This window comes from Phyllopteryx taeniolatus, chromosome 23 (assembly GCF_024500385.1).
Source record: "Phyllopteryx taeniolatus isolate TA_2022b chromosome 23, UOR_Ptae_1.2, whole genome shotgun sequence".
Lineage (NCBI taxonomy): Eukaryota > Metazoa > Chordata > Actinopteri > Syngnathiformes > Syngnathidae > Phyllopteryx > Phyllopteryx taeniolatus.
This window is the reverse complement of record NC_084524.1, coordinates 635,981-648,322: the sequence shown is the minus strand read 5'-3', so window position 1 is coordinate 648,322 and position 12,342 is coordinate 635,981. Positions and strand designations below refer to the sequence as shown.

The following is a 12,342-nucleotide window of genomic DNA, read 5'->3' as shown; positions in this document are numbered from 1 at the left end:
AGTCAGCTGACCGGAGAAGGTGATGCAAGGGCGCCCCCTGTCGTCATCCTGCTGCTCATGCGTATTTGGACATTTTGGTCCTTTTCTCACCGCCAAATGTCTATTGATCTTGAAATATATTGTATGACAAACATGTCTCCGTGTTCTTTCTTTTTTTCACACTCTCACTGCGTTTCGTTAGCCTAATAGCATCATTGCCACTTAGTGTCCGAAAAGCAATGTCTTTGGCTTTATGTCTATGCTAATCAGAAAATGTTCAATCTTCTTGTTTTTGTGTGTTCCGAAAACTTTTCCTTTCGCTATTAGGTCAACGATTTGTTTTGACTGCTTCTTGTATTATTTTATCTTTAATTACTTTATTTACAGATGCGTATCTACACAATTCAAAAACGTGAACTACACGTGAATGAAACACTTCCGAGTTTATTTGTATACATAATTTCCAGCGAATGAAAACCCCAAAATTCACAATCTTAAGAAATTAGAATTTTACACGATCAAAAATTGAAAAGGATTTTTAATATAGAATTTAGGTACAAATTATGAAGTATTTTTCTGTCTTTAATAAGTCTGAAAAATGGCCAATATGACAGAACCTCAATATTGTCATTTATTGAGATGATAATAATAATAATTGTTTTGATGTATTTAGGTGCACTGGTCGAGATCTCAACGTGCGTTCATTGTGGGGACCCAACAGCACTAAATTTGACTCATTTCAAATCTTTGTCATCTTTTGAAATGCTTTATTTGCTGGTGAATACCAAAAATCATCCGAATAAAAGTGACGTGCCGCATCGCTCGTGTGCATCACGGCAGCTCAACGAATCCCTCCCAAAACGCCAAAACAATGTAGTCCGTTCAAAAGAAGCGCCGAGCCACAAGGCGCTTCCCAGCGACCCATCTCTGCCGGGACTCGAACCCGGAGCCTCTGGATTAGAAGTCCAGCGCGCTATTCCATTGCGCCACAGAGACCGCGTCAAAATAACGGCGCGGGCTCGCAATTTGTACGCAAGCGCATCCGATGCATCGCTGGCGTTCGTGCAGCATCAGGACCATTCTTAACCGCCATGTTGGGAGTACCGCCACGCGGCCACTGGAGGGCACTGTGGCGCCCTCTGCTGTTGAGACCTCACGGGGAAAGCAGCAAGTTAGCTTCGTTTTGTTGTCGTTGTTATTGATAGACTTTAAAAAAAAAAAAAGCACAGAACAATTGGAAGGCCGTTTCTGCCAGTAAATAAAAAAACAAGAACAACAACAACAAACCAGAAAAGTAAAACAAACACGTTTGTTTCTTTTTTTGTTTACTGGCGGAAACCGGGCAATCCACATTATTTTCAAACATTTGGTCACGGACAGAGGTGGCTAGTAACGCGCTACATTTACTCAAGTCATATTTTCCATAAACTCGACTTGTCAGAGTACTTTAAACGTGCTGTACTTTTGACTTTTACTTGAGTATTTATGTGAAGAAGGATCGATGCTTTTACTGCGTTCCAATCGTCGGCGTGCGGTGAGCTACTTTTATTCATTCGTGCGTGTGCGCGTCTATTTTTTCGACTTCCGCATAGGGCGGCCGTTGCGCCAATCAAACGTGAACACTCCTGTCCTTTGACTCCAATTGAGCGATGAGACGCCTTCGCGAGCCAATCAAAAGGACTCATTTTGGGGCAAGAAAACAGCCGCGCGAGTGTGTTTCCGGAGCAAAACACAGCAGCAGCAGCAGCAGCAGCAGCTTTGTCGTGCAGCAAACTTGGATATTTCAGCCACCTTGTAACTCGACAAAACACTTTGCGGTAAGTTGCAGATGTTTCTATTGTCTTTTTGGGAGCGGATGTGGCAAAATTCACGCCATCACTAATAAGTGTGTTGAGCGCACAGCTTCTTGGTGAAGTGATTGACGTGAATGAAGCAAAGGATGTTTCTGTCGGGCCCAATGCAGTCTTGTTGCTTTTTGGCCACTCAAACATTGAAATGGTGGCAGGTGCGCGTCTCCTCCCATATATTATTATTTTTGTATTCATTCACAAATTACTCTTGAGTATTTGTTTGATGGAGGACTTTCTTGCTCAAGTCAATATTTGGATGAAGTAACGATATTTGGCTACTCTGCTCACGGATTCCCTCATGAAGCTCACTTTTAGATTCCACAGCAAGCTTTATTGTTGACATATTTGGAGACGGTAGGATTTATTCATGATGTGTAAAGGAATTAACCGCTTGGAAGGAAAAATTGTGTGTGCTCAATCCAAATCCTTTTTAATCGAAAGTGGAGTCGTCGAGCTCGGGCTGAATGGAAGCAGTTTCCTCTCTCATGTCAGAGAGAAACAAATCGGAAATGCAATTGAATACAAAATAATGTATAAGCGTCAAATGTGTCAAGAGTGCGGTTGCTGCTGTTGATTGTTGTTGTTGTTAGGCAGTGTCGGGGGACACTGCCTCCAGCCATTCGCTCCAGATATTGAGTGCCTCTTTAGGGGATGTCAAGAGGTCTTTGTGTGTCCAGCCATCTGGGTAGAGGGCAGTCATAGCTGGACATTTCGTCAGGACGTGTTCTGCCGTCTCAGCGTCGCCCGTGCCGCATAGCCGACATTCTTCTGACTCCGTCAGCCCCATCTTCTTCCTCCAGTAGCGCAGCTCCGGATGGTGTCCGCTTCGGAGGCGACTGATCGTTACTTGTTCCTGCCGGTTCAAGTTTTGATCTCTGGGGAAGATCGTGTTGTCTTCGTTGTCAGCGTAGAGGTTCTTTCGTTTGTCGGCGTGGATGCGGTGGCTTCGTGTCGCTCGCCGGATGGCAGCTTTTGCTGTCGCGAAGTGTCGTGGTGCACCGCCTTGTTCCATGCCGCCTCCTGCAGCGGCTAGTTGGTCGGCTCTTTCATTGCCCGGGACACCGCAATGGCTTGGGACCCATAGAACTTCCACCGCCACTTGTTTATCTTCGAGGGTAGTCAGGAGTTCTCTGATTGAGGCCTCGGTGGTGGTTTTCAATTTGAACTCATGTTCCATGGTTTGCAGCCTCTGATGGGAGGAGAGGCTGTCTGTCACCAAGCGGATTGGGGTCCCTGGCTCACACCTTTCGGTGGCCATCTTTAGCGCCGCTTCGATCGCAATCATCTCAGCTTGGAAGGAGGAGGTCCAGCTTCCAGCTGGTAGGCTTTGCTCCCACGTTTCCCCTGATTCCCTGTGAATCATCAGGACTCCGGCACCTCCGGCAGTATTACCAGTTCGCGCCGAGCCGTCAGTGAAGCAGGTCAGTTGGAAGACGTCTGCATCTTTGTTGAGAGCGCTGACGGTGGCTGCGTAGTTGTCTTCGGGTTGCTGGTATCTGCCTTCAGCCGCTTTGGCAAAGGTCATGGCGGTGATCTCTTCCCATGGTGCTCTCAGTTGGGGAAAAGGGTCCTGGTCACCCTGTGCATTGACGAACACCGTCGCCCATCTGTCGCGTGCGTGGTCGCGCCAGTCGGTCTTCTTAGTTCGCCTTGTCGGGTGCCTCCCCGCCACCAGTCGTCGCGGGTTGTCGTCTGGAACGCGTAGAGACTTGTCGTATGCGTAGATTGCTAGCTGAGTGGCTCGTGTTTTGATAGACGGCAGATCACTCTCAATGAGGACTGCATCAGATGGCGTCGTCTTCAGAAGGCCAGTTATGGCTCGAGCAGCATATCTTTGCGAGGCTTCAAGTTTCTCCAGATTGGTGGGGGATATCCAGGGAATCCAGGCTGGCGCCGCGTATTCTGCTACCGTTCTGGCTGTGGCAATGTAGGTGTTCCGAAGGGTTGCCTTGTCATAGCCCCAGTCAGTGTGTGCTAGTTTGCGGATTGCCCGAGCTCTGGTCGCCATTTTGCGCGCGACTGTTTCGGTGTGTTTGATGAAGGTCAGTTGACGATCATAGGTGACTCCGAGGAACGTGGGTGTTGGATTGTGGTGCATCGGTTGTTGGAGGATGCTCAGCGTAGGCTGCCACTTCGCCTCGTGTGAGTTTGTGGAGAAGAAAGTACACTCACACTTGGATGCATTTAAGGTAAGTTTCCACCTCTTGCTCCACCCGACAATGGCATCTACCGCAGTTTGAAGTTGTTCTTGGGCAGTCTCCAGTTGCTGCTGTTGATCGGTCACCTCGCGTATTTGGCACTCCGCGTCCTCCTCCTCTCTTGGGAAATCAAGGTTTTAAACGGCCTTCTAAGAGAAAGACCGAGACGAGACTTTACACTTCTCGCAAAAGCTTTTGAGTGCAATTTCACAATGAACTTAAAGCCTCGGATTGACGTCTAATATCACAGTCGACGTAAAACAAAAAGAATTTCACGTCGTGTGTTTGAAACGCCAGCATAGCTTGTACCCGTTTAGCTTAATGCTAAGAAACAAAGCAACACGCCATAGACGGGCGACTAAATAGCCTCAGCCTTGCTGTGTTTTAACTCTTTAACGCAACGACTATTTGAACACAAACGGTGGAGCGACACATGTAGACGGATAATATAACAATGCCTAAAAGTCCCATCTCCCTAGGTTTTTGCGGGTAATGTATATAACGCTACATGTGAAGTGACGCAACATGCGGATGGACTGGCGGGCTGCGGACCGCAGACGGCAGCCCGTCCGCACGCTCTCGCTGTAGGTGTAGCACGGACACTCTGACAAGGACGCCCTGACATCGGAGGGTGTGTCTTCCAGCTCGTTCACTAACCTTCCACAGATGGCAAATGGAGCAAAGCGTACAGTGAACCGTGTGGGAGACCTTCCAGACCAAAATTGCAGCGTGTGAAGAAGCTTTTCTGTCCCCGACTGCGGTTCAATGGCCGCCTTTCGGCCTGCTACCAACAACCGCTGAGAAAATACCCAACTTCTAGAGCAGGCATTTGCGCAAAGCCAGGGAAAGTCTACCCGGAGGGCTGCGCTGGAGCTCGGTATCAACAGAAGCTCAATTCAGCGGATCCTTCGGACAGTAATGGAGCGTTACCCGTTCCGACTAAGAGCGTTCGAAGGCATCGAGCAGAAGACAGAAGAACTTCATGTAGGGCGGCGAATTTGCGACTCTGCTCCGATGACACGACAAAGCCTAAGATGTCAAATGGCCCCGCGTCTGTCCAGTGATACAAAACAAATAAGACGGAATCGAGCAGGTGTCGTACGAATGATGAACTCCGATATGACTGCACGCGAGAACGTAGACCAATTTAACATTATAATGTGGAGATGCGGTAAATAACGAGACAAGGAGTTGAGAACATTCCTGTCTCTTTACTCTCCACATACTAACTGAGTGTTTTCACATCAAGCGGCCAACCCCTCCCTTTGAAGCCAACGCCCTCCCTTGAAGATACACGCCCCCGGTGAAGGTTTCCCACGATAACCTTGTTCTTCACGCCCTCAATAGTTCTGCTGTGATTCACTGTAGTAGCTCACCCAGCTCGCTGACTTGGCAAGGAGGAAAAAAAAAGTCCTACCCAAAATAGAAGGCGAGATCTGGAGGCGGGCCGAGCGGCACTCGGGAGCACCGAGTGATCGTGGAGGCGACGATGCTGCGCCGCACGTTGCTGACCAGCTCTGAGCGGAAGGAAACCAATGACACCCAAAACGTCTCCGGGAGGGTCTCGATTGACCGATGGCTGACCTTTTTTTTGCGTATGGAGCGCGGACTAGCTCGTGCTCTACCTGGATATGTGACTTTGAGGAAGGCGGGCTCGCTGTGTTTGTGGTTCCAGGGTTGCGGAGTGAAGGAGGTGTTTGATGAAGCTGAAACGACGACAAAATCCATTGACGACCGTCATCGGGTTATAGCTTTAGCTGTCGTACTGTACGTCACGACTGATACGTGGGAACCTTTGAATTCCGATTCCTGTTTTAGCGCCACCCGTTGCCCTCGAGTTCAACTTAGCAACTGAAATTCTCTCCTTGACTTACACTCTCTACCTGGCGGTTCTTTTCGATTGTTCTCTGCGACACTTGAAATTTGCAGTTTGCCGGCAAAAGCTCGTGCGCCCACCACAGTTGCGGCTCAAAGTCGCTCAGCCACCGAAGGGTCAAGTTATGCGGCGGCGAGAGTTTGCCTCAAAAGGAGAGGGGTTAAGGGATTAAGGAAATGAGATACAACATGGAACAAATGATCACATTCATACACTGACACATCCGAAAATGGTATTCATGAGGTTTTAGGAGACGTGTCGGGGCCCCTTCACGTTCGTCGTCCCTCCCTGCCCCTACGAACGATTTGTGATTTCGCTCTTGTGCGATTGTGTGCTTTCTTCTTGTCAAGGGTTTGGTTTGGGAGTGATTGCAAAGCTACGAGCCTCCAAAAGTGTTATTTCTGTCTGTCGACGTCCTCTCTGCGGACCCGAGGCACCGCGCGACACACTTGAGAGCCCCTTTTGTCCCAATTGTCGCCAGAGTGGGCGAGGAGCCACCGATCAATCCATAAACGAAGTCCAGTTCATCACGGCCGTTCAGGTAACGCAGTGTGACGTCACTACAAGGGCAGAGGCTGTCACCATAATAATAATCATCATCATCATCATATTTGATTACATTATCCGGCATCAATTCAGTTTCTGACCTGCTTGTGTTGGAGGCTCGGCTGCAAACAAGAAGCAAACCGTTACGGACAAAAGTAAAGTTTTCACAAACATCCTCAGAGTCGATCTTTGAAATCCTCAGAATGCAGATTTTCCGACTATCGCAGGCAAATTCCACTCGCGTTTCCATTGAACGCCGTGTCGTCTGCGTTTATGCTTCCGAGGAAAGCCAAAGCACAGGCGCTGCTTGGGAGATGGGCGCTGTGTTTTTTTTAAAGTGCTGCACTGCCCATGTAGCTTCAATCATTCATAATTATTCAATAGAATCCAAAATACAATTATACCACCAAATGTATTGGAACATTTCTGCCGTGTGCGGGCCAATGCGTCGGTCACGTGATGCAATGCGGGCGTTTAAGGACAGTCGTGGGTAAAATTAGCGTTAGCTGTGATAGAGTTAATGACTTTAGTTCGTTATTAAGGAGTCAATACAGTCAGTGTTTCGGAATTCCGAGTGGAGCTGAAGGCACCTTACGCTTGAGCGTGCGGTGTGATTGGTCGAGAATAAGGAAGCGAAAATGGACCCTTGCTTTTTTGGGTTTTTTTTTTTTCCTTTCTTCTTCTTGTTCCGGAAGCGCAGTCCCAATAACAACAAACGCTGAGCGGACAGCTTGTACAAAATGAGGAGAAGTCCTGCGTTTGAAAATGACGACATAGTAGGTTTCGCGTTGAGGAACGGCGTACAATTAACTTGTAAAAATACCAGATTGTTCGGAAAAGGGAAAAAAATCAGTGAAATGTTGTGGCTGTAATTTCCACGATTGTGAAATTTTGTTTTCATTTATTTTTGGGACATCCAGTTGTCGCGTTCATCCTCATTCTTCATAAGGCGCACTTCGAGTTTGAACATGTAACCATTAGAAATGGAAATATAATAATACATATGTTTTCAAAAGCTTTTTTGTGTGTGTCTTTCTTCACCTCTATAAAAGTGTGTTGCCACAATAGGAAAAGCAGGTCCTGGGGTGACGACAGTCGAACCGCCGCTGTGGCGGCGAGTCAGCGAGACGACCGAGTTATTACATGGGCATTGATTTGGGCTCATGCGCAATGATGTCTTCATGTCATCTGTATACAAAGACAGACCACATCATTTCGTGATGATTTGAGGTCTTTTTGAAGAGTTGTGCTATATAACACGAGACATAATGCCAACAATCAATGCAAAATGCCATAGGCGGGCTAATGAACATTATCACCCGAAAAGCGATGGCTATTTGAACACAATCGGTGGAGCAACATGTAGACAGACTATAGAAACACTCACAGACGTGTATTCTTTGTCCTCTGCAAAGAACCACTAAAATGACTGTGACTGATTGGGGAGTTTTGAGGGGCTCCATGTAGTGCGTCTGTCTTGTACTGCTCACAGGTGGCCCAGGAGCTGCAGCAGAATGTCCATTGAATTGTGGCAAAAAACGGTTCAATTATTTACATCGTATTCATTTATGTTGTTACTATTTGCTTTTATCAAATACAATCTTTTACAGTGCTATTTATCTTATTAAAAAAACATTTTTGGGGGGAAGCTGACATGCGATATGAGTGTTTTGCGTTACAAGCGCGGTCCGGAACAATAATAATAATAATAAAGTGAAAGTTGGACACAAAAAAAATCTCTGAAGATAGCTTTGTGTGTGTGTGTGTGTGTGTGTGTGTTTCCTCCATATGTAAACTCTTGTAGCAGCTTTTCGCGTCCTCTAACAAGTCGTGAGGACGGGGACAACGCCACCGTTGTATCAGCCCAGTCTGGGAGCCGTCTTTAAGGAAGATGAGGTGCATTTGCTTGTCGTCGTCCTCGGAGCATCCGAGCCGCTCGTCAGCAGGGGGGCTCCCCCTGCGACGGTGTGTCTTCTATTAGCTCGGAGCGGGTGACGGCCGCTCGAGGAGTGAAGCTGACGAGTTCGTGTGCGCCGATAGTTTTGCAGGGTTGTATGGGTTCTGGCACGGGTGTGTAAAGATTGGTGGGAGCCTAAAAAAAAAAAAAAAAGTCAGTGATTTGGTTGGTCACAGAATAATGGGCTCCAATCTTTTTAGTTACCTTCATTTCTGTGCTCCCGATCATCATGTCCTTTAATATTGCCGATGGATCGGGTATGACTGGGCAGAAAACGGCACTGTGCCTACAAAAAGACCACAACGGGACATCGTAAGACTGGCGGAGACGAGTCTTTACGCGCACGTTTGCGCACCCACCTCCGGCAGCAATAGCAGGTCAAAAGGACGACGGCGGACAGGACGGCGGCGATGGCGACGGCCAGCGTTACCGGCGATACGCTGGCAGGCGCATTCGCTCCTGTGGCAGAAGAGAAGACGACGCCGTTCACCATGAATGAGAAACGAGGCGAATGTCGATGAAAGCGATCGGAGCGGCGGCGTCGGGCAGGCCGGACTCTGTTGCGGGTGTGCGCCCGATCGTACGTCAAGGGCAAAGTGAGCAGAACGTACGGCATCGTGAGAATGCTTCACTTGACTCATGTTTATGGGTCAAAGTTCGGCATATCGATTGCCAAGTAAGGAAGTGGCGCGCTTTGTCTTTCAGAATAAGAGCGTCGTACAGGAAGTGAAATGGAAGTTAACAGTATTCTTGTAAGTGGACGACTCACTTGATTGTTGTTAAAATGACATTTTGTTTCAGTGAGTATTTGTGTTGTTTTAAATGAAGATGACATTTGCTTGGGAATATTCCAGTCTTACCATATGTGGCCCGATTCACCTCGATAAATGGACCTTTAACTCAATGAAAAATGTATTTGCGGCCCTGTCGGATTTGTATTGGAGTACCCCTGGTCTCAATAATTGGGTAATAAGCCAGTAGGAGAAAAGCACACCGTCAACGTGGTCGTGGCAGCAGCTGATGGCAAACCGGCTTCAGTTAAAACCGTAAAATGTCCATGACATTCAAATATTCTGCCATTGCATTGTGTATCATTGTGCTTATTACCATTCTTCTACTTGTTGTTGTTGTTGTTTCCTTACCACGCTCTACCACTGGACTGAAGTCACTTTGCACTCGTTTGCAGTATTTGCCACTCGTGACCCGGGAACTGAACTCGTAACGGCATCTTTGATCGTAGGCCATCTGCATCGTCTTGCCGTTCGGAACGAAGCTTTTGCATTTCTGCAAAAGCACATTTACAAATTCAATGACATAGATTTAGTGGGCGTGTTTTTTGTTTTGTTTTGTCTCAAAAAAGTACCTTTTGTTCATCGCACTGCTTGTAGCACAACTCGTAGGTCCAACTGCAGCCCTTTCCCACCTCTGGGGGGGTCCAGCTCAAGTTGAACTTGTCGCCTTCCATATCGACGTGCAGACTCGGGGGGTCAACCACTGAGGAAAAGCAAGCCGCGCTCGTCGTCACGACATTTGGATCGTGCGCTTTGGCAACTGTGGAACGAACGCGGAACAGACCTAGCTGCGGTTTAAACGTGCGCATCGAAGCTTCGCTGGTCACTAGCATGCAGATGTCTTCGTTGTGGAACTCCGAGGTCAGGTCGCAGCCGTTCCGGATCCCGTGGCGATAAGACTGCTTGCACTCCTTCAAACCTTGTGTGCCACAAACCCTGTGCTGACCAAAGCGGGGGTGAGAAGGTGGCCCAAAACGTCTTTGGCATTCGTACACCTCGTCTTTTTTCCTCACCTGTACGACAGCGTCAGGTTAACAGAGGGGTCGACCGGGATCCAGGAACAATTTGCTTTTTCTGCTCTGAGTAAACATTTGAAGTCTGTCACCAGCTGAGCTGTCAGAGCCCAAAAAACAAAAATGACAATCAATCCTCAAGCTGTCGTGTCGTCAAGCCATTCGCCGACTTGACGGCAGACGTACTGTAAGTCTCGCTAGCTTCGGCCGTTCCCGCCGCCGCCGGTCTTAAAATGTTCTTAGCAGCGGGACTGCGGGACAGTCGGCCAAATCGGCAAAATGTCACGATGTCCGATAACGAGAACTGTATTCATGTCGCGATATGCGCCGACTAACATCACGACACCGTCTCGTCCCGCTTGTCGCGGTACGGCATACGGCCGAAGGATCCTACGCGCGTGGAAATATTTGGACCGGAAACGATGCTCACCATAGTCGATGGCAGCAAATCTCCGACGACGGGTGTCTCGTACCTCGAGGCATCGGGGCGTCAACGAGGATGAACGCGGGCGCACTCTGGCCCTGGCCCCGGCCCTCTTGGCAGTCGCCTTCGGTCTGGACCTTGAAGATCCAGCCAGAAGATTCAGCGTCATCCGTCAGAAGAGTCTCTGTAAAATGTGTCGACTCTGTGCTAGACTGGCACGATAAATTACAGTCATTGAACACCACAGTTTAAAGCTCACAATCTGTTTTCATATTTAGTTGCATATTATCGGGCTGAACGGCAGGACCTCTGCGTCTCCTACGTGGCCGGGCCCGTATCTGTACTGTATGCGGCAGCGGTCCGGCAATCGGCTGGGCCGCCGCCAAGACACTTCCGCCGTAAACTGGTCCAGCCAGGTGTGCGACAGGTGCGTCGGTGGAGGAAGAGCACCTTGTGGGCAAAAAACATCAAATCCAGGAACACGTCAAGGACCGATGGTGCGGCATTGTGAGCAAATCGAGGCCAGCGGGCCTACCGGGAGGCCAAAAGTCAGAAAGGAGGTCGGCCACGTTGTTCTCGGCCGGGAAGCGAGCCGCGGATCGATTTTGGAGGCGCGGGTCGATGGCGTGACTCCCATTGACGGGGAAATCTTTTGTGGCAGCAGTCCTGGAACCTTTCTGACACGCCGCAGAGAAGGCGACACATCGACTCATCATATGAGTCGAGTTATACGATACATCCGTTCTGGCTACATTGGCTGTTGTGTTGTAATTGTGTCGCACTCCCTTCGACGACACAAAACGCACTTTTAATTGGACAGGGACTGATTGGACCATATGCGTTCAAGTCCAAGCGGAGAAGAAGAACGCCTGTGGAACTACTTTTCAATACATATATGAAATCTTTATTCCCGTCCCGGTGCCCGACGATCGCATTGAAGCCCCGCCCTCCCCCGGTTCGTTTAAGAGGCCAAAGTGCGCGTCTGGTTGCACTTTGGTACCATAAACCAGTTGCGCGGTTTTCTTAGGGGAGGGGGGGAGGGGGGAAGAAAAGACAGACCAGATTTGGCTTCAAGCTGTCTGGATTTCTCTTACCTGCTTGTCTGTGGGGCTCAAATGACAGACACGGGTGGGAGAAAAGAGCCCAAATGAAATACACGATCGCCTCGTGTTCTCGCATGTCTGCGCGTCGACGTGTTGGCTTGTGGCAAAGAAATCCGCTTTCAAATTGCTGAGCGACGACGGCGGGGGGAAACATGAGAGGAACGCACGCGCACAGGAAGCGCGAAGAACAGCTGGGCGGGTTTGTCAGGCGTCTCCTTGCGTCGTCGCGCCTGTGCCGGGAATGTGTGGGTGGAGAGTGCGTGGAAAGGGACGGATTGGCCAACCCTCGCGTTCGGCTTCCAAACAAGCAACTGCCGCAAACGCCCTTAGGTCGCAATATTAGGTACACTGAGAGACAGCCGTTGAACACTGGATAATTGTGTTTGCTTGACTTTTTTCATTTGAATGGATACATTCGAGTCGCAATCTTTTATCGACTGGAGCGTACGAGCTCCTAATAAGAGCGGAAAATCCAAATACGAGTTCACAATTTCCAGTAGGTTTTGTGGCCCGAAGTCGTCTTCCAAAATGGCCACGGCAAATGGTTCTCTAACGACGGGGATTTGCCTTTTCGAAGCTAAAATTGTTCAATGGAAAGCGGTCCC

General features: G+C 48.8%; 1 protein-coding gene and 1 non-coding gene across 13 annotated transcripts; both read right to left on the bottom strand.

Annotated features, from left to right (window-relative positions):
- Positions 1-325: 325 nt before the first annotated feature.
- Positions 326-12,329, bottom strand: LOC133472409 (uncharacterized). Of its 12 annotated transcripts, XR_009786700.1 has the most exons (11): positions 11,170-11,716; positions 10,942-11,084; positions 10,684-10,846; positions 10,211-10,310; positions 9,982-10,133; positions 9,770-9,900; positions 9,549-9,690; positions 8,766-8,865; positions 8,611-8,692; positions 7,491-8,541; positions 7,308-7,403 (listed from the first exon to the last, which is right to left on the bottom strand). XR_009786700.1 is itself a non-coding variant. In XM_061763140.1 (10 exons), the coding sequence occupies exons 1-10, from the start codon at positions 11,889-11,891 to the stop codon at positions 8,389-8,391; spliced, it is 1,329 nt and encodes a 442-aa protein (XP_061619124.1). In that variant the 5' UTR covers positions 11,892-12,329; the 3' UTR covers positions 7,308-8,388. The 12 variants fall into 12 exon arrangements, 11 of the variants coding, with proteins under 11 accessions (XP_061619117.1, XP_061619115.1, XP_061619121.1 ...); XM_061763140.1 differs by lacking the exon at positions 11,170-11,716 and adding an exon at positions 11,729-12,329 and having other exon boundaries at positions 7,308-8,541; XM_061763139.1 differs by having other exon boundaries at positions 7,308-8,541; positions 10,684-10,771; positions 11,170-11,717.
- trnar-ucu (transfer RNA arginine (anticodon UCU)) lies at positions 902-975 on the bottom strand. The gene has a single exon. It is a non-coding gene; the product is annotated as a tRNA-Arg (tRNA).
- Positions 12,330-12,342: the final 13 nt, after the last annotated feature.